This window comes from Haliotis asinina, chromosome 12 (assembly GCF_037392515.1).
Source record: "Haliotis asinina isolate JCU_RB_2024 chromosome 12, JCU_Hal_asi_v2, whole genome shotgun sequence".
NCBI lineage: Eukaryota > Metazoa > Mollusca > Gastropoda > Lepetellida > Haliotidae > Haliotis > Haliotis asinina.
In genome coordinates, this window is record NC_090291.1 from 1,202,958 (window position 1) to 1,225,222 (window position 22,265).

A 22,265-nucleotide genomic window follows, 5' to 3' on the forward strand; every position below is an offset into this window, starting at 1 on the left:
GTACGTTGTGTGACGTGAATGCTGTCCTAACATGTATGTTGTGAGGTGAATGCTGTATCTGATCATGACCTTTACCTTGTATGATGTGAATTCTGTATCTGACCTGTATGTTGTATGACATGAATGCTGTTTCTGACCTGTATGACATAAATGCTGTATCTGACCTGTACCCTGTATAACGTGAATACTGTGTCTGACCTGTACCCTGTATGGCGTGAAATGCTGTAACTGACCTGTACCCTGTATAACGTGAATGCTCTATGTGACGTGTACATTGAATGTCATGTTTTTCGTTCGACTTGTACTGTGTGGAGTATGTATTATATGTCCTGTACTTTGTATGATTTAAACACTGTGTGATAAATGTACTCTGTCTGACCTGTATTGTGATTCATATGATCTCTGTATGACCTGCAGCTGTTTCTGCCATTTGAGTCAAGGGAGATCCTGGAGGTCTTACAGAGGATCTTGGAGAGACAGGAAGTGAACTGGCAGACCGTGCTGTCCTTCATTGCAACCTTCCTTGTGTGCTTCACGGATGCATCCAAACTCCTGCAGGGTAGGATCAGAGTTGATCACATTAGATTTTGGCTGCACTGATAATAATAGGCTGCATGGAGGACTACTTTTATCACTCATTTTGACAATGAACATGACATTGACAGCACATAAAATATTAACATGAAGAGCCACTGGGCTTGACCAGCACTAGTATCTCTGACTCTGAGTGCAGCAGAATCACTGACATCAACTTTGTGATGTTGTTATAAAAGTACTTGCTCATGTGTTTATATCCTTCATTACTCGCCTGTTGAAGATACTGCAGTGTAATATTATTACGGCAATATTGCACTAGTGTAATACCGTTTGACGTATGACGTCAAAATGGTTCAAAGTTGTGACGTCACAATGCTAATGCCACCGTCACAACTTTACTAGACTTCATTTGACTCGCGGAAAGCTGAGAGTCTACACATTGTAGGCAATTTCATGGCAGTTTTTGTCAATTTATGTTTGCGAGTAATGAACAGAATACTAAACTCGCATCCAGGAAATACCATTTTTGTTAAACTTGTTAAAGATTTAATATCAAACTCACTTTCGCTCGTTTGATACCAAATCATTAACTCATTTAATAAAAATGGTATAACATGGAAGGTCATTTAATATCTTTTATATGTACAAACACCCTCAAGTATGCTCTTACATACATGTATTTATCTGTTGTTCATGCTCCTGCAGTTCCATGAAGATGTGGGTTAGAACTGATCTTCAGCAACCCATCCTTGTCATAAGAGGCTACTGACTGGACAAGGTTTTCAGGTTTGCTGAGTCGGTTGACACATGTCATTGTATCATGTTGTTGAGCACTGGATTGTCTGATCCATATTCAGTTATTTACAGACCACCGCCATTTGTCTGGAATATTGTTGAGTATGGTATAAGAATTATCTTACTCCTGCAGGTCACATTCAGAGCCTGCTGTCGGAAGGGTTGGAGAATGGTGACATGGAGAGCACTATCATAGCCTTCCTGCTGGCCAGACAGAGCTGCTTGGAGGGTCTCCATGTCTTTCCTCACTACCAGGATTGGTTCCAGGTAGGTTTGTTTGGTCATTGCCATAGTTACCTGTCCTCTCTTCTCAACCTTCATTTCCCACTGCAGTACCAGGTAGCCTAGTTTGGTTTTTGCCGTAGTTACATGTTTTTTCATCTCAACCCCCATCCACCCACTGCAACACAAGGCAGCCTTGTTTGGTGATTGTCATGGTTACATGTGTTCTCTTTTCAACCCTGTACCCCCACCCCAGTAAAGGCAGCCTTGTATGATCGTTGCCATAGGTTCCAGTCCTCTGTTTTCAACACCCTTCCCCCATCCCAAAGTGAATATTTCTGAGATGGTTGCCCTAGTTACATGTCTTTCTGGTTATGGTGATGTTGACTGAAGGGTAAGTGCCTTCCTGATTTACATCTTCATATATTTTCAGCAAACATTTGGTGATTCAAGCAAAAGCCCTGCTTCCTCCAAGAAATCATTCAGTTTCCTTATGAAGTTCCTGACAAACATTGTACCCTATGAGTCTGCTCCACAGCTGAAGGTAAGATAACATGGCTGCCAGTGGTAACTGAACTATGCCATGCTTCAAGAAATTATTATGTCTACATTTGTGAAACAGTCAGTATGTATTCATGAGTTTCTTTTTTTGCCTTGTTTAATTATGATCAACACCTGACAGTTTCCACCTGTAAAATATGTTACAACCTGCAAGAGTACTGTTTGGAACTTCTTATTTCTTGTGGACTCTAAATATAAAAGTTTCTGATATGGAGTGGTTATATGTTTAACGTATGGTGTTAGAGCCTGGGGACTGCTTCATATTTTGCTCTTTTCTTCCCTCTCCCTCCTCCCGGCCACCCACCACCCCCTCTCACCCCTCTGGACCCTCTCACCCCCCATGTAACCATCATTTCTTCCGACACTAATCTCACCTCCCATGTCCTTATCTCCCCACAACCCCTCTCATCCCCCATTTTTCCCCTCAATGGCCCAGTGTTTCCTTACATTGTAACAGATTATCACATGACTTGACTCATACCTCTTCTTGTTCGCCATGGTGAATTTCCACTTGTCACATGTTTCTGATGGTTGTGTGTTTGTTGTCAAGGTCCATATTCTCAGGCCACCACACGTGCCAGCAAAATGTCGTCCTTTCCTCACTGAGTACATCACTCTTGCTAAGACACGACTAGCAGATCTGAAGGTGAGTTGTAAGATGATGCAAGGCACACATTGTTGACTAACTTTTGTAGCTGTATTAATCAAGATAAACAAAGATTAACAGGATGTGTGTATCTGGATATGCGAGTATTGTGACTTCCAGGTGTAGTGTGATGAAGATGACGACATAACCATGTTGTGTGAAAGTCGTGTTCCAGCCAGGTTTTATCATTTTCAGGAATCATGTGAGATAAGTGGAGGAATATATGACACCAGTTCCACCAGCAGCACTAGCAGCAGCTGCAAGCAGGTGTGTGTATAATCAAGTTTGCAACTTGGTGTACAGAGTTGTGTCCCCTAGCTATCAGGATACAGGTCAGAAACTTGGTGTACTTGAGTTGATATCAGGAATGTTTGTTATTGAATCCAAAGCTTGATGTGGCATGTAGAGTTAGTTAGTTATCAGGATCTGACACCAGTTAAGGACATGTTTGCAACTCGCAAAAAACGAGAACTTGTTGTGAATAATTCTACTAAACAAGGTGATTTTGTTATTTTCCTTTCACTGCTTACATATGGTTATATTCTAGTGTTTGAGGAGATGTTTGTTGAAGTATTACTGATAAACTTTGAGGTGATAATGACTTCTGTTCCTGATGCAGGTAGACCCAGTGGAGGCTGATGTAGAGAGATCTCTGTCTGCCTTCAAGGCAACTGGCAAAGTACCAACCACAGTCATGGAGGCTAGGTTAGACAGACCAGTGACAAAAAGCCAACTAATAGGATTGGGTGGTCAGGCCTGCTGACTTTGTTGACACATGTCATTGTTTTTCGTTCCACAGGTCTATGCTTATGATATTGATCACTGGATTGTTCTGTCCAGATTTGATTATTTACAAACCTACCATGTAGCTATAATACTGCTCACTGTGGCAAAAAACACAGACCAAACCATAATGAGAGTTTACATTCCATAGTCAGTACGCACACCTCTTTGAGGTGACAGTCATGTTACAGTTAGCACCTACTGGGTACCCATATACTGCCTGTTGGTCCAGCCACTGAAAGACACCTTACAACACCACTCATTACTGCCAGTCAGTATTATTGTTTGAGAAGACCTTGAAATTTCATGTCATCGATTTTAGCTTCTTGCCAAATTCAATCACATTTGTATCATAATTGCCTACACTGTAACATGAAAAGCTGTTAAATCATTGCCAGGAGACAAGTTTGTGTCCTGCTTGTGCTGAGTTTTCAACACAACCCTATTACATAATTTAGTCTATATTCTTTTGAGGGTCCATAATCTGAGTCATCTGTAACTCATGTCCAAAGCACACTGTCAGGCACTTGTTACCTGTGCTATCAGACTTTCTTGTATACCTGTGTTCTTTTTCTAATGCTGTATTATGTCTACATTGCAGCATTTTCAGGAAGACCTATTTTGTCGGAAAGTACCTACAATCGTTGCTGAAACCCAGACACGTAAGATAACATGTAAAGAAGGTAACATAGCCCTATATCTCTATTCTGGCCTCTGTTTACTCCATCTATTGAGCCACAGCCATGTGAGGAGGTGGTATTTAAGCAACACCCTTTACTTTCCTGCATTTCTTTCATCAGTGAATACATTTAACTGCTTCTACATAGTAATAATACTAACAATAGTATCACAATTATACTAACAATAATATCATCTTTCTTTCACTACTTAAATGCTCATGTTGCTCCATTGGTTTTACTCAGTTGATGGATCAGTGTGCATGTCATTCTCAGCTCCATGAGGAGAGTACAACCTATGCTACCTTCATGTGACCATCTCATACCATCAGGGACTCATTCACTGCTGAGTGAAGCAACATAGAGCAGCACCACATTTGCTTTTGATTATTGCAAGAAGGGAAACATTGTTTAATGGTTTAATTCTGGTTTGAATCAAGCTGTTGCATACTTCAGTCTTGACGGCAGATAATACCAAACAAATCTTGTGGATATGTCTGATGAAGGGGCAAGAACTAGCTCACAAACATTGTGATAAATAAACCGAGTTGTTATCCATAAACTTTGTCTTATATTACCACACCAACTTCTAAAATGTTTTTGAAGAATCTCATTTGACTGCAGATGACAATATGTATTCAAAGGTGATGGAGCAACACAATGTATCTGTTACAGTGTGATTATAATCGGACATTGCATGAAATGACTAAAATTTTTTGTCAGATGGTGAAATGACTAAGAGGGTCATCCATTTTGTGTAACAGCAATCAATATACTTCAGTCATTTCATGAAATTTCATTCTATCTATATGTGGTGGACATGGATTTGTGAGGTGTGGCTGCTCTGGACACAGCAAGCGTCAAACAAACAGGTGTAAATGCTGCAAAGCCAAGCTGGAGTGCATCAATAGTTTAACTGTTAGTGACAGTATGTGATGTTGAAATAGTTACCAAGAAAAAATGTTATGAAAACACCGCAGTGTTTAGTCTTTTCATGGAATGACTGATTTCACAATGTGACTGTAACATATACAAACCTGTAGAGGTCTGATAGTGATGTATGTCATGTTGATGTTACTGCTCTCTGCTTCAGCTGCCAGACAAACCTGTAGAGGTCTGATAGTGATGTATGTCATGTTGATGTTACTGCTCTCTGCTTCAGCTGCCAGACAAACCTGTAGAGGTCTGATAGTGATGTATGTCTTGTTGATGTTACTGCTCTCTGCTTCAGCTGCCAGACAAACCTGTAGAGCTTTGATGTACGTATTGCTGCTATTACTGCTGTTTGCTTCAGCTGCCAGACAAACCTGACATCCGGATGAAGATGATCGCATCACTGAGGAAGGCTGACAAGATACCAACATCCATGTACACCAGATACCAAGAAGCCTGTCGCACAGAGTCAAAGCAACTGCTGGAAGGTGAGACAACCTGCTGCACTCAGCAGTATTCCAACCAAATGGCAGTCTGTATAGAATTGCCCAAATTCTCAAAATTATCCAGCAGTCAACATGACTATCGACCAATGCAATTTGGATTAGCTGACATGTGTTAATTATCCTGAAGACCAATTTTAACCCGGATCTTCAAAACTGCTGTAATCTTAACCAGTCAATAGATAACCAGTGGTCTGTCATTGATACATGAAATATGAAGCAGTTACGTCTTTGATCAACAGTGGAATGCCATGACTAAGATGAGTAGATTTAGATAGACATTTTTCTTCCACATGTATTCAGCGCAGTGACGTGGCCATAAGCAGGATTCGATTTAAGCAGTGTTAACCTAATTACACCAGGTGCAACATATGATAACAACCTACTTGCACCAGACAAATTCCAGATGCACTGCTGTCATTGCAATGTATTATAAAATAAATATTCCGTAGAGTTATCATATGTTTTATTCAGAGGTTTACCCTCTCAAAATTTTACTTGCACCTGGCGCAAGTTAGACTAATAACTAGATTGCACTTTGTAGTATTGGGCCACACCAGTGCATCTAACAATGCACTAAATTGAGCCCTGATAAGTGGTTACTGCTCATTAGGCCTGACAAACTTAGTAAAAGTAAGGTGTGGAATTACATCATACTTTCTTGTCATCATGGGATGAAGTTTGAAGGGAGACTGTGTAATGATTAAGAGTTGTAGTGACTGTTCTGTCAGATGCCATCACCCTCATGTAATACAAGACAGATAAGTAGAAACTATGCTGAAGAGTGAGCCAATCAGGGTTGGACTGTTCGATGTTCTTTTAGGAGATATGCTGAGATTTGCTGCATTTTGGAATTGTACATCATTACTTGTGGTCCTCACATTGTACAAATGGGTTCAATGTGTAAGGCCCATATCTGGTGCCCCCTGTCACTCACTCACTCACCAGCCTTTGTTCTGTTAAAGGTGTGTTTGATGCCGACAGTCAGGATGATGCCATGCAAGATGCCTTACTGGCACCAATAGAGCAGCTCCGCTTCCGACTGGACCAGCTCCACAATATAGTGGTCTGCTCTGAGGGACAAAACAAACCAACTGGGCAGCGAGGTGAGGAAATGTTGAAAGTTTGTACCCTGTCATGTAAACATACAGAGCTGCATTGGGAAGCCCAGGATGGTCACCAGTGCTGTCTTTTCATGCAGAAGCGTTGTCAAATGTCACAGAATTTCTTTCACTATATTCATCTTATATGAATATCAATGGTTTTCAAAACAGCATTGTGTAGCCATATGCTTTGTCCTTGAGAGGCATGCCAGTCTGCACTTGTCAGAGATGTACCCAAAGATGATGACTTAGGCTACCATTGTAGGACATTATTCTTGAAGCCAGTGTGGCTGTATGGGCTAGATTTGTGATATGGGGGCCTCACGATGAGGATGTGGGTTTGAATCCTGGATTGAGCTCACCTAAAAATTGCCCTTCTGTACTTAACTGAAAAAGTGTAAACATTTTGACATGATACTTATAGACTCTTTGTAAATAGTATTGGGTATTTATAAAACAGTATGGCTTTAGTTTCCAACTGCTGATGTTTATTGTATGATACTGGTGTGGTAGGACCTGTTCTACCTGCTGACGTTTGTGGTATGATACTGGTGTGGTAGGACCTGTTCTACCTGCTGACGTTTGTGGTATGATACTGGTGTGGTAGGACCTGTTCTACCTGCTGACGTTTATGGTATGATACTGGTGTGGTAGGACCTGTTCTACCTGCTGACGTTTGTGGTATGATACTGGTGTGGTAGGACCTGTTCTACCTGCTGACGTTTGTGGTATGATACTGGTGTGGTAGGACCTGTTCTACCTGCTGACGTTTGTGGTATGATACTGGTGTGGTAGGACCTGTTCTACCTGCTGACGTTTGTGGTATGATACTGGTGTGGTAGGACCTGTTCTACCTGCTGACTTTTATGGTATGATACTGGTGTGGTAGGACCTGTTCTACCTGCTGACGTTTGTGGTATGATACTGGTGTGGTAGGACCTGTTCTACCTGCTGACGTTTGTGGTATGATACTGGTGTGGTAGGACCTGTTCTACCTGCTGACTTTTATGGTATGATACTGGTGTGGTAGGACCTGTTCTACCTGCTGACGTTTGTGGTATGATACTGGTGTGGTAGGACCTGTTCTACCTGCTGACGTTTGTGGTATGATACTGGTGTGGTAGGACCTGTTCTACCTGCTGACTTTTATGGTATGATACTGGTGTGGTAGGACCTGTTCTACCTGCTGACGTTTGTGGTATGATACTGGTGTGGTAGGACCTGTTCTACCTGCTGACGTTTGTGGTATGATACTGGTGTGGTAGGACCTGTTCTACCTGCTGACGTTTGTGGTATGATACTGGTGTGGTAGGACCTGTTCTACCTGCTGACTTTTATGGTATGATACTGGTGTGGTAGGACCTGTTCTACCTGCTGACGTTTGTGGTATGATACTGGTGTGGTAGGACCTGTTCTACCTGCTGACGTTTGTGGTATGATACTGGTGTGGTAGGACCTGTTCTACCTGCTGACTTTTATGGTATGATACTGGTGTGGTAGGACCTGTTCTACCTGCTGACGTTTGTGGTATGATACTGGTGTGGTAGGACCTGTTCTACCTGCTGACGTTTGTGGTATGATACTGGTGTGGTAGGACCTGTTCTACCTGCTGACTTTTATGGTATGATACTGGTGTGGTAGGACCTGTTCTACCTGCTGACGTTTGTGGTATGATACTGGTGTGGTAGGACCTGTTCTACCTGCTGACGTTTGTGGTATGATACTGGTGTGGTAGGACCTGTTCTACCTGCTGACGTTTGTGGTATGATACTGGTGTGGTAGGACCTGTTCTACCTGCTGACGTTTGTGGTATGATACTGGTGTGGTAGGACCTGTTCTACCTGCTGACGTTTGTGGTATGATACTGGTGTGGTAGGACCTGTTCTACCTGCTGACGTTTGTGGTATGATACTGGTGTGGTAGGACCTGTTCTACCTGCTGACGTTTGTGGTATGATACTGGTGTGGTAGGACCTGTTCTACCTGCTGACGTTTGTGGTATGATACTGGTGTGGTAGGACCTGTTCTACCTGCTGACGTTTGTGGTATGATACTGGTATGGTAGGACCTGTTCTACCTGCTGACGTTGGTGGTATGATACTGGTGTGGTAGGACCTGTTATAACTCTGGAGAATGTATGTCTATTCCTTCCACAGGAAACAGATGCAATGTCATGATATTTTACAGTTTTAAATCCCAGTTTATATAGTATGTGTGTTGTGTAGAGTTCTCTTATTGCCAGTGTCCGAGGTGATATCTGTGATCAGTGACAAGCTTGAGGCCTTGTTGAAGACAGAGAGAAGTATGAGGACAAATGACACACCAACTGGCGTGACCATCAACACCGACAAACCAGAAATTTCAGCTGTCCATCTTCAGGTTAGTCATCACTGATTCTAGATGGCCCCTTCAACAAAACAGGTACAGTAATAGGAACTACTTTATGGGAAGGTGGTTTCACGCAGCCATTGAAGTCATCATTACTCACTCAGTACCCATGTTCAGTTCACAAAATGAGCTTCCAGGTTAGAACGGGTGATGCCATTTCCTTCATCAGATATTGCTGGAGTATTGCTGATCATGTATGCAAATGCTTATTCTCTGAAAATGTATAATTCTGGTGGGAACAAGCAACTACATTTATATTGAAAAGTAGTACAGATGGGAGTTTAAGAACATGTGTAGAGTTTAGACTTTTCTCATGTTGATTTAGATCCATAGTGTTACAGACGGATGGAAAGGAAGCAATCTGACTACTTGACATGATTTTATGAATAGCAAACATGTCATTCAAGTATTTCATTCAACTTCTGAATTCCTCAACAATTTCACTGGTGAGCAATCTGATTCAGGGAGTGTGAACACAGTAGGAAGAGTCTGGTCACCATATCTCTGGAGTGTTTATTGTCATCAACATGTACTTGCTACAGACTACTGTTGAAATCTTGTAGTCATGTAGTTACTGTACTGAGTTGTGTGCCTTGGGGCCCTGTCATTGTGGGTTCAAAATCTAGTGTGTCCTAATTTTTATTCATCACAATACATTTTGCGGGGAGGTATTAAAATGGACTCTGTCCGTGCGTCTGTGTGTCTGTGTGTAAACTTATTTTTATTTTTCTTAGTTTTCATGGAAACAATTCGGACTTAGTCTCAAAAGGGAGGGGTTGGTTTCATTTCCAGAGCACAACTTGAAAACCATTCAATACCTTTCAACAAAACTTAGCAGTTTAATGAGGCAGATCTTTAAGTGGTGCCTTTTGTGATTTACAGATTTTTTTATATTTGCCATGATTTCCATGGAAACAATTTGGAATTAGTCTAAAAAAACATCAAGCTGCACTTAAAGTTACTGTCATCTGCTGATGCCTCTTGTTTGTCTTTATCTGAAAATGCTTTTGTACAATGATATGCTGTTTCACTGATTAAGGTAAAAGGGAATATCAATTTTAATTTCAGACAGTCGTTTTCTATTAAGTAATTCCATTGAAAAGAGTCTCTTGTCCTCAGCTTTTTCTCATGTCAGAAACTACATTCACAACAATTGTCCTTCCAGATTACAGATTGTTTACTGAACACCATTTGTCGCACTGTGACAGCCGACCTGGGATCTGGGTGCCCGGTGATGACATGGCTGCCTGAACTGGTCAAGATGACCTCCCAGCACAGAAGCTTACATGCACCAGTCATACAACGAGTGTCCTTCCTGCTGCTGAAGGAGGTAGAATTATATAAATGTGCTATCCAGTGTATCTCTTTTCCGGTATAGAGACATTGTTGACTGGTAGTGCTGAGCAGTTGGTCAGATAATTGGTCAATGGATCAGTTGTCCCTTGCATCAGCAATTATTTATCAGCTTGTGGATCGATCAAAAATGTCAGACCAGAGTGTAGGTTTCTTGTTATCTTTGCTAAATATCACCCAAGCAACATGATAAATGTCACCCAATATAGTGCCCAACATAATGTAGTGCATTGTCTGTGTTGCCGTGTAAGACATGTTAATGGTAAAATGTTGATTGAAATTCACCAGGGCCCGAACCTCAACCATCAACATATGACAGGGTTGTCTGCCCTTGTTTGTCACATCTCTAGTCTGCAGCACCTGTTTGGTCCCATCACCACTCACGCCTATCACAAACAGGGAGATAACTCTGGCAGCCTTGTTGATGTCCTAGTCCATCTTCTCCCACTGAGTACAGGGCAGCAACTTCTTTCTACACTGCAGTGAGTTGATGAACCATCTTTCAGACAGATACAAACACAAACATACCATGTACGTTTTTATTATTTGGTGATAAAGAGAGGTGACTATTTGATTCATGTTAATATTGTGAAAATGCTTCTTGAATGAGGGGCAGTTGGGTAGGCTTGTGGTTAAAGTGTTTACCTGCTATGCCAAAGACCCTGGTTTGAATCCCATATGGCTTCTATGTGTGAAGCCCATCTGTGGTGTACCCCTACCATTATATTGGTGGAATATTGCTAAAAGAGACAAAAAACTATACTCACTCACTCACTTCTATGATGATATTAATATTACACTAGTTGTAGGCCAGACATGACTGCATTATTACAGCATTTTGTCTTCAAAATGTCCACACATTGTCTGTGAATGTTAGGCTGTCAACATATTTCAGCATTTGATGATGCTTGTCAAACTTGGTTAAACATGTTAATGATATATATCAGGGATAATCTACAAAGGGATAGGTTGCTTACTTGCTTTCTTTACCATTTGTACTAATTAACGTGTGCCTTGTCATGCTTCAACTCACACTGTCACTTCGCTCGTTCCCAGCGCAACTTAAGCTGTGTTTAACAGAACTTCAACCAGTTTATTGTATCAGTCAGGATTTTACAGTAAACGAATGAAGAGCAAGAATTATATGTGAATGGATGAAAGAATAAACAGAAAGGAAGTACATATGTGAATGAATGAAAGAATAAATGATACACTGCAGACTTCCCTCCCAAAACATGTTAAAGAATGCAGAAGTATTGCGAGAAAACGTGTTATCATCAGCTGTTCTTTTTAAAAAATCTACTTTGAGACATTTTTGTATACATTAATCATTAATTCACATATTTTATTCCATGTGTTGAATGACATGGACATTAACAATATATTAACTGACACAGTCACACACCCCTCAAAAACAGAAAGTGTAAAACTTTCACAAAGCATTGTAAGCATCTTTCCAGTTTTGTCAAATAATAAGATCAACAAGAAAGAAAGACATTATGGAACGATAACCCTCAAGCATCACAAGCATCAAGGTGGATCACATCAGATCGCGATATGTCATATTTTACACATACATCACATACACCCTAACATTTTGTTTAATTTATGAAACTATCACAATTACTTGCAAACACATTTCACCTGATAGTATACTCCCCTCATAAGAATTAAAGGTGTATGTGAAAGTTGTTTCTGAAGAAATAACTAGAAGCACTTAAACAACGTCGTGTAGTATTTCAAAGGCAGATTACGATATGTCATATTTTTCACACTCCACAAATACACCCTAACAATTTTTAAAGTCCTAAAACTACCACTATTACTTGCAAATACCTTTCAAGTAAAGGCATGTTTCCCTTCTGAAAATGAAATGAATGTGGGAAAGAAGTTTTTATCGGCACAATTTATAATTAGTCTGTCTTTGCTGTGAATCAAGAATGTAAGCCAGTGAGCTATAACATACCGACTTGAAATTTTACTAAAAATCGACTGTCCTAATACTGACACTAATAGCAATTATTTGACTTAAACTGAAGTGACAAAATAGTTAACTTCTACATGTAGGATTTCAGTTGTCACAACACTCAGCGAAGTTAATCGGCTGTTGAAAATAAACCGGGCTTAATCTTAAATACTACACTGCCACCATATTGGATACACTGGTTACATAACAAACCGCGGCATATGTTGAGGGACTTTTTGAGGAGTTTCCTCTCCCTCTCTATGTAGTTTCCCTGTATATATGTAAAAATTCCTTGACTCATGGAGTAGCGTTGTTCTGTGTTTTGGTGGTACCTCCAGCAACTATGTATTCTTCTATTAACTATGCAATGTTCCATTCAGGTTCTGCACCAACTACCTGGAGTATTCATTTCTCGGGTTTCACAAATCTGACACCAAGCCATCAGAAGGAGAGTCTAAAGCTGTGATTCCAAGTGAACTTGTTAAAATGGTAGACAATTTGTTTTGTCACGATATTTTGTTTATGTGTTATTTTTCGATCCTATTCATTTTGGAATATTCCCCATGTTAAACAACACTGGTCAAATCTTTAAAAAAATTTATTTGTAATCAGTGAAATGTGTTTATATTGCTGTAGTGGTAAATGTAACCATTCTGTTGTCCAGTGTTGTGTTCTCTGTTTAAATGGGGGTGCTAGGGTAGCCTAGCTTTGATAAAAATAATTCTGACTACTTAAATTTTAAAATTACCTTATGCATATTACCTCAAGCTTGGCTATTAGAGATCAGACAGACGTTGATTTGCCATTCCCTGAATGGCTACCTCGTGTATCTACGGATGTAGTCACGGAAGTGACGTGATCTCCCTACTCGCGCGAACGCGAGCCATCCTAAATTCACTTTTACTTCTAGCGTTCGTCTGCTCAGACGTGTTTGTTTCGCTCGGAGTTTTTCCTGTTGTGTTGAATAAAGTTGTCTTTCAACAGGTAGGTGTGTGTTGTTTCCCTAGGAGTGTGGTTAGTTAGATTGAATTTAACTTCACTTACCTTGCTACCTCGTGTTGTAAATGGTTTTTTCTCTCACTTCGGTGTGGGTTTTCCTGCGTCGTTTGTGGTGTCATGGCGGGCTTGGAGGTTTTTATTCTGTTGGGGATGCTTTTTCCATCTGTTCTGCCATTTCGTATGGTAATTTCTCCTTGTTTTGCCTTCTTTTCATGTGTTTTTTTGTTCCAAGTGGCATGTTTCGCAGGTAGCCATGTTGGTTGCTGGCCGTCGCTGTCGTGAGCTTACAGGCGTACCCACTTCCTTGTTGGGGGTGCGCTCTTGCTGCATTTTTTGTGTAGGGGTGTTTTTCCGTTCTCCCCTCTAGCGTTGACTTTTTGTTTCACGCTTCGGTTTATGTTTATCTGTTGCAGTTAGCTGTGTATGACTCGGCAGTTTTGTACTATCTGCAAGGGGCAGAAGTCAGCTAAGGATTCCCACCCTGGTGTCCGGATTGTGCATCACAGGCCTGTTCGCTTGACAGTCGCTGTCAGCATTGTGCAAGTCTTTCAGTGGCGGATTTCAAGACCTTTTTATCCGTTCGTAGGAAAAGGTTTCCTCAGCGAAAGAGGAGCATGTCTTCCCCAGCTTCATCCTTAGGTTCCTTACAGGACGACCCGGAGCTACCTACTTTTACAGCACCAACGCCGAAGCCAGGTTTGGAACGCTCGTCAGTGACGCCTATTCGCTCGTCTCCGGTGCCTCCTCGCTCGGACGCCTTCGTCGACTTATCCCGTCCGCATGCCTTGGCTCACCCAGAAGTTCAGAGACTTTTGCGATCTCTCCTGACGCCCAGCACTTCAGTAAGAGAACCAGCGCCTACCACATCTACAGTGCCGATGTCAGCGCCTACCTTGATGCCTGAACTTGCTCCAACTTCAACGCCTATGCCTGTGCCAGCGCCGATGCCTACGCCAGCGCTTATGCCCACGTCAGCGTCCACGCTAGCTTTGATGGGGACACCCTCACTGGTTCCAGTACCAGCGCCCATACCTACGCCAGCACTTGTTCAGACGCCGGCTCCTGTGCCTTCACCGACGCCTTATCGGATCCCCAGACTTCGCACACACTGTCCAGGGATTAGGTGTTACAACGACAGCTGGACGAGGAGCACGCTCGGCGCTTGGAAGCGGAGCACTCAAGACGCAGATCGCGATCCAGATCTCCAAGAGGTTGGCGTTCCCGTTCCCCACACCATAGCCGGCGCTCACGCTCTCCTAGACGCTCCGTGGAGGATTCTCGTTCCGATCGCGTTTCCGATCGCTATCTAGATCTCCTCGGCGCTCTTCCAGAACCTGGTGTTCACGTTCACCGGAGGCTCTCCAGTTTCTCTGAAAGATTCTTCTATTCGGACTCCATCTACTTCTTCCACCTAGCGGCCGGAATCCTCCTGGGAGGATTTGGAGGAGCAACACTTCTGCCCTGATTATGAGGAAGAGGCAGGTGTAGGCGATGATGATGGCACCTATCTACCACTATCGGCAGTGTTTGAATGGATCTCTGATAGTCTGCCTGACTGTCCTTGTCCGTCAGTGGACTCCAATAATCCGTCGTCCATCCATTTGTCTCCGGAACTACTCATTCCACCTCATCCTATGGTGGCGGATGCAGTGTCTCTCCTGGACAAGGATTTTGCCAAGCTTTCACTGAATCCTACGATCAAGGCGTCCAAGTCAAGGAAGTCGGAATGTAAGATCCACAGCCTAGACGTCACGGATAATGGTGCTGCTCAGGACGACTCTCTCAAGCACCTGTCAGGTTCTACACTCTCAGCCTATAAAGTGCAGGACTCTAAGTTGGCAGCCATTGACACAGAACTCAAACGCATTCTCAAAAATATTTCTGCGTTAGCCTCGGCTACCTCAGCGGCTGCAGTAGATTTATCAGAGGACAACGCCTCCAGGGTGGACCACCTCACGACGATTTTCCAGTGGCAAGGCAGGGTTCTTCATGACTTTCTCGGTCATTTATGTGCAGCTTTGGCCAGGACTACATCTGTTCGCCGCTCCTGCTTCTTGGATGCGTGCAATTGGCAGGAGGAGTTTGAACGCCAATTGCTTCGTGTGCCCTTCACCTCCAAGTTTCTCCAAAGCTTCCGTTTGGAATTTCTACGGCCCCGTGGCTTTTCACACAGATCACGCTGCTGGTTACCAGTTTTCTACATCTCAGGGGAGTGGACTTCGATCCGTACATAGACGACTGTCTTCTCAGCCACTGCAGTCCTCAACTGCTACCCAAACAGTTGGACTTCTCCACTCGCCTGCTACATCAACTGGGTTGGATTGTCAACACCAACCAGTCACATCTGGAACCAAAGCAGGAGCTGACCTTCATCAGGGGATTGTTTCTAACGAAGGACAATCTTGTCAGGATCCCTCCAGATCGGTGGCGGAAGATTCTGGTGTTTGCGGATCGAGGTCTCTCTCAACCCATGACCTTCAGAGAGTGGAAGTCTCTGTTGGGTCTTTTGAAGTCGGCGCAAGATCTTACTCTCAGGGGGCGCCTTATGCTGCGGCCGTTACAGAGGTTTCTGTTACCATTCATCCAGATGAACGATCTCAAGTCACAGTTCCTTCTACCTCCACATCTACATCAGTATCTTCGGTGGTGGATGGTAGAATCGAATGTCTGCTGCGCCGGCGTCTGTTTGGAAGACTCCAGTCACGACCACGAGTTGTTCGTGGACGTGTCCCTGCTAGGGTGGGGCACCCACCTGGCCGGCCGGCCGTCCTCAGGGCTGTGGTCAGACGCCGAAAAGTTGTGGCACATCAACAACTTGGAGATGCAAGCCATTATTCTAGCAGTACGCCACTGGCTACCGAATCTGTCCAATACCAACTTCCTGGTGGCGTCGGACAATTCCACAGTCGTCTGGGTTATCCGGAACCAGAGCACGACCAGGTCCAAGCAACTCCTAGACCAATTATTCTTTTTAGCAGACCTTCTAGACAGCAACGGGATCACAGTCGCGGTACGGCACATACCTGGCTGCACGAATATACTGGCAGACGCGTTGTCGCATCCAGACAGACCTTCTCCGACGGAATGGATGCTTCATCCAGACGCGTTTCGTCAGATTTGCCTTCGCCACAGGAGACCCCTGGTGGACCTCTTCGCCACCAGTTTCAACCACCAGTTGCCAACTTACGTGTCTCCCGTACCGGATCCGCAGGCTTGGGCAGTCGACGCACTATCTCTGTCGTGGGAAGGTCTAGACGCGTACGCTTTTCCACCACCTGTTCTTCTCCCGGAAGTGATCGGCAAGATCAAGCAGACACAGAACCTGAGACTGCTTTTGGTCGCGCCTTGGTGGCCAGCCAGACTGTGGTTCCCTTATCTGCGGCGCCTCGTCAGCAGAGATCCGTTTCAGCTCCCAGATTGGCCACACCTTCTTCGTCATCCTCACAGTCAACAACTCCATCCAGATCCGCTGAGATTCCATCTGCGCGGCTGGGCCATTATCAGAAGGCATTAAGGGCGAAAGGCTATTCCTCGCGTGTGGCGAATGCCATAGCCTGAGCTCATCAGGTATCCACCAGATCCCTATATGATGACAAGTGGCGCTCATTTGAAAACTTTTGTGCTCAGAGATCACAGGATCCCATGACAGCCTCCCCACGGTTTGTGGCGAATTTTTTAATGTTCCGACGCAATTCCAAGCATCTGAAAGGGAGTATGTTGGGTACCTATTTGTCAGCGCTGAACTCCATCTTGGCGGTCAAAGTACCAGTACCAGAGTTGGTTGCCCTGCTTAAGGCATTCAAGTTGGAGGACCAAAAGGTCAAGTTCTGTCCTCCAGCTTGGGATTTAAATGTGGTTTTACAACAATTGAGAGGACCCCCATATGAGCCCCTAGAGGATGCCTCTTTCGAACTGTTGTCTAGGAAGACGGTTTTCTTACTAGCCCTAGCTACGGCAGTTAGAGTTCGTGAGATTCATGCCCTGGATGTCACACAAGTGCGCTTTGAACAAGCGAAGCATGGTCGAGTCCACTTGGGTTTACTGTGGGACTCCATTGCCAAGAATCAGCTTCCCGGTCAACCGGACAGACGGTTTTCCATCCTGCCTTTATCGACTATCCTGGGACGACATGATACTGAGGAGGAGTTCCTGTGTCCAGTCAGGGCCCTTAGATGTTAGATCCAGAGGTCTGCCTTGAAGAGGGGTTCCAGGAAAAGGCTGTTTATCCCCTTTTCTTCATCTTGCAAGGGGGAAGTAAACAGAAAGACGATTGCCTTATGGCTTCGTTCGACTATCCTGGCGGCGTATGATGCCAAGAGCTTGAGGTAATATGCATAAGACCTATGGTAAGGTAAGTATTCAAATATCTAAAATATTTAGATTTTAATAAATTGTTTATAGCATTATGTTATTGCAGAAAAGTCATGAAAAATAAATATTATATTGAAAGTACTGAGAATATTGCTAACAGAATTGTGCTGTCTAATTTGATGGTTTTTTTAAGAATCATTTGCATGATGGTGAGAGATTCAAACAGATGAACAGATCTTTAGGAATATTTTGGTCTGACTTTTTTGAGGTCATACATATGTTTTTCAGCAAATTCATTTAAACTTTTGCTTGGGATTTGACAATCAGGGTTACACAAATGTTCACTTTGAAAAATATTCTAAGTCATATTTGAAATTCTTTTTTCATATTTAATAAAACAACTCCCATTGTAGTAAGTATTTTTTTCAGAGGTACAATTTGAAGTATATGTTGAAAATCTGAAAATAATCACATCAGATTATGTCTTGAACAAAAATGTTTTTCTCTTTCTTTTAGTTGCATCATGGAGGTTTGTCTCTTTATATTAAATCAGCAAAAACAAAAACACCAATACAATTCTATGAGTACTATTGGAATCAAACAAGAATAGATTTTTCGTTCCTGTTTGAAGTAGTTCTTATTTTCCCATGCCAGTATGAAATCCTTCCAGACGGGCATAATGTGCTGATCGGCTTATCCTTGAATAGCACGAGTTGGTCACGACCAGGTTAAATTCCCCATGTGCACAATGTCATATTGCTGGAATATTACTAAAAGCAGTCTAAAACTAAATTCGCTCTCTCACTCTCTGTTGATAGTTCTGCCTCCTTTGTTGGCGCTTCCTGCCTTCCACACGGACCATGGTGACCTCAGATTCCCAGCATGCCTCAGATACCAAGCATGTATCAGCCTACACAGTGTTCTGTTCCGACATGTACCAACAGCTGCTTGGAGAATCACAGGTACACCAAAGTGACAGCAGAGATGTGGACTTCAGGTTCTTATTTCTAGGACCTGCTGTGATCACAGATTGGTAGATCAGCCTACCATGTAGCACAGTGTAGCTATGACAGGTCTTGCTGACTGTGACTGTGGTTGGAAATTACAAATTAGCATGATTTGTTTCATGTTCAGCATTTCAGATCAGTATAGACAAGCAGACCATCCCACAGGTCTCATGTCATTGCGAGGATTAAAGATTCTTTTGAAAAAATATATACAAGATGACCCCCCATCTTGAAACGCTTCATAGTACACTAGATCTAGACAAGGCGGGACACTTTGGTATGCCCCACCCGCCTGCTTTGCCAATTACTATGCTACCATTGCATGCAATCAATCAAAACTTCATCAAAATATAATCACGGATGATTGGCCCATCAATCACCACTCATGACACCTACCAGTTCTTTATTGTTATTTCTGCAAGTCAGCTTATAGCCAATTGATCCTCAACTAAGTGCTTTTGACACAAATCGCAGATGATAACAAGGACGATAAGGCTGCATAGAGCGTGTGTGGTCAAAGCAAGCCCTGTCATTGATCAATGCCTTCAATTTGAGGTTCATCTCATAAATTTTATATTTTGAAAAAAGTCTTTAATCCTCCAATGACACGAGGGCCTATGGGCCATCCTTGTTTAGTTGTCACAGCAGCAAATTAGTATTTCCACACCTGATGCTTATGAGACCTAAGTACAACAGAGAAGCACCCCTGATGAATCATTTTTACTTGTACATTAGGAATGGTAACCTGCAGCATTTCTCAGCAATAGAGCTATGTACTGTATCACCGACATTCACCAACCAGGTCACCTTTGATGTTCACAGCTTATTCAGTGGGTAATGTTTCTTGGATTAGTCCACTGTGCAAGATATGTGTAGTAACTGCATTGGTGCATAAATGTTTTCCTCCTAAAAAACAGGAGCCACTCTCTACAAAAGTAAAATCAAATGAGATCAGTTTGATATCAACAATTTTTAGATTTAGTCACATAAATTTCCTACAAAATAGTCAAGGAAACATCCTCACACAAAATATTTTGATATGAATTGTATGTTTATACACTTATCCGATCTTATGGTATGCACTTCTATCTCTTGTTTCACCACCGTGTGGAACGATGTCAACATTTCTCTCTTGGCCTCTCTCGTCCATCCATCCAGGCAATAGAGCTCTCAAGAGTCCAAACTCTGGGACTCAAGTACATGAGGGGTCAGACCCAACTCAGACCCGAGTACCGGCAATCTGGATGCTTATCTAAAACCAACATTCAAGCATTTACGTGCCTGTTCTACATTCCAGTCTAGGAATAATGAAACCTGTGTTTGTGAATCTAAATGTTTCTTGAATAAACAATAACTATTCATTGTCAGTGAAAGTATCTATCACCTCTTTACTATTGCAAAAAGCATGTAAAGACAGAATTTTATTCAACTTAGTGTAAAAGTTGTTTAACAAACGATCACAGACTCAAATCGCTGTTATTTGTTTGTATTACAAGGGGGAAGCGCAGTAGTTAGAACAGTGAAACAAATACATGTACAGTACATGATGAGCGCTAGCATCGACCAGCCCTACTTGTTTTCCGTGTTTCATTTAATATCCATACCCCCTTGTAATACAGACCAATAACAGCCATCTGAAACTATGATCATTCATAAACCACTTTTGTTTTGAGGTAAATAAAATTTTGAAATATAATGTACAATTTGCAAGGTACAATTATGAGAATTTGCAATCCTAATTTCAATTTGTTCGATTTACCTGTACTTTGTTTAAAGTGAAATTCATCGGTATGTTTTTTTGCAAACCGGACTATAGACATAGTCAAAATTTCATCAAATAGTCAATGAACCTTGATCATGGTTAAATATTTTAATCAGGATTGATGTTCTTTTTGACTTACAACAGTAAATAGGATTTTTTGGTTTAAACTGAAGACTAAGCACATATTGAGTAACACTACACTGAATTTCTTCCGAAACTCCACTGAACAGAGATCATGTCATAAGAATGAATTGTGATTAAAACTTCAGCTATTTCACGATTTAGGTCACCAAGTGTGAATGTAATTTGGAATGCATATGTATGTGTTGATTGTTGAAATGCAAAGGATAAGAACAACTGATTATCTATGTAGACAACAAAACTCAAGACTAATTGTATCAAATTGTTTGCAAGAGTTCATTATTGAAACACAACATATTTTACCAATTTCCTGCGTCGTTGCTTTTGGAAATTGCCGTCAAAAGTGACATACCTTTATCACAAACCTACCCGTGAAGGTCCCGGGGTAGAATAGGCCTTCAGCAACCCATGCTTGCCATAAAAGGTGACTCAGCTTGTCGTAAGAGGCGACTAACGGGATCGGGTGGTCAGGCTCGCTGACTTGGTTGACGTGTGTCATCGGTTCCCAATTGCGCAGATCGATGCTCATGTTGTTGATCACTGGATTGTCTGGTCCAGACTCGATTATTTACAGACCGCCGCCATATAGCTGTAATATTGCTGAGTGCGGCGTAAAACTAAACTCACTCACTCACTCACTTTATCACAAAACCACCAAGTTGTGAATTGTCAAGGTGCTTAGTAATTTGGTTTCAATGCTTCACAAAAAAAGCCCTGAAACCCTCCCCTTTAACAAGGCTTAATGGCAACATACCATAATGCACATAAGCATTTCATAACACCTTCATACAATTTCCTGTCAATAGGCTTGTGACTTTTGCTAATAAACTTAGCAAAGTCCCCCAGTGTTGTTTGCTGAGCTGTTTTTTTTTTCTCTCTACATCGTTTATTTGCGGGTGAAAGGCCACAAAGTCAGAATATCAGTGGGTTTTGCCCACAAAGTCCAGATCAGTTTTTCTCTCGATCATCCATCTTGATTGCAGGAGGCATTTAGAGTTATCTCTCCTACAAGTCCTCCGTTACCCGACTTGGCTGATAGGGCTCCTCACGCTGTGGTGCTTGAAGGACCTAGTCCGTCAACAAAAGGGAAATTTAAATGTCCAGTTTATCTGCTTGGTGGTCTCAGTCACCTCAATTGAATGTTGAAAAATTTATGCGAGCATACTTTCTTCACATCATGCTAATGGTCCGAGTCCGTCTTCTTCAACTATTTCCCAAGTGGTTCTTCAACTATTTCCAGTACTCCAGTACTCTGGATATTTCTGCTCAAGAAGATCATTCGTACTTCATCTTCACATGAGCATTTAACGTCTTTTTCTATTCATACCGTCACCCTAGATCTACTCAATTATCGACTGTCAATCGCTCGAGATCAAGGGAGCATCGTTCGCATGTCGATACATCCTACTGCAATGGATCCCTTGTCTCCAGTACATTCCATTGTGGATTCCCTACAGGGAAGTCTGAACTTTGTTAATGAGCCTCAAGTTTTCGCCTGGATTGTGGAGAAGCTCCACCTTCCCATGTCCCAGAATGTGGAGGACATTTTGTTTTTACCCGCTCATCATTGCAGCCCACT

The 22,265-nt window shown here is 42.4% G+C and overlaps 1 protein-coding gene across 1 annotated transcript in view; it reads left to right on the plus strand.

The window, feature by feature from the left end:
• LOC137257849 (Fanconi anemia group A protein homolog) overlaps positions 1 to 22,265 on the plus strand; it is an 83,712-nt gene that overhangs the window by 33,080 nt on the left and 28,367 nt on the right. Inside the window, exons 12-25 of the mRNA XM_067795331.1 lie at positions 418 to 559; positions 1,466 to 1,599; positions 1,988 to 2,098; positions 2,666 to 2,761; positions 2,957 to 3,028; positions 3,381 to 3,466; positions 4,146 to 4,206; positions 5,516 to 5,642; positions 6,623 to 6,763; positions 9,002 to 9,138; positions 10,313 to 10,477; positions 10,789 to 10,982; positions 12,847 to 12,955; positions 18,595 to 18,738. Coding sequence (XP_067651432.1) covers positions 418 to 559; positions 1,466 to 1,599; positions 1,988 to 2,098; positions 2,666 to 2,761; positions 2,957 to 3,028; positions 3,381 to 3,466; positions 4,146 to 4,206; positions 5,516 to 5,642; positions 6,623 to 6,763; positions 9,002 to 9,138; positions 10,313 to 10,477; positions 10,789 to 10,982; positions 12,847 to 12,955; positions 18,595 to 18,738 — 1,719 coding nt within the window. The remainder of the gene's footprint in view (positions 1 to 417; positions 560 to 1,465; positions 1,600 to 1,987; positions 2,099 to 2,665; positions 2,762 to 2,956; positions 3,029 to 3,380; positions 3,467 to 4,145; positions 4,207 to 5,515; positions 5,643 to 6,622; positions 6,764 to 9,001; positions 9,139 to 10,312; positions 10,478 to 10,788; positions 10,983 to 12,846; positions 12,956 to 18,594; positions 18,739 to 22,265) is intronic.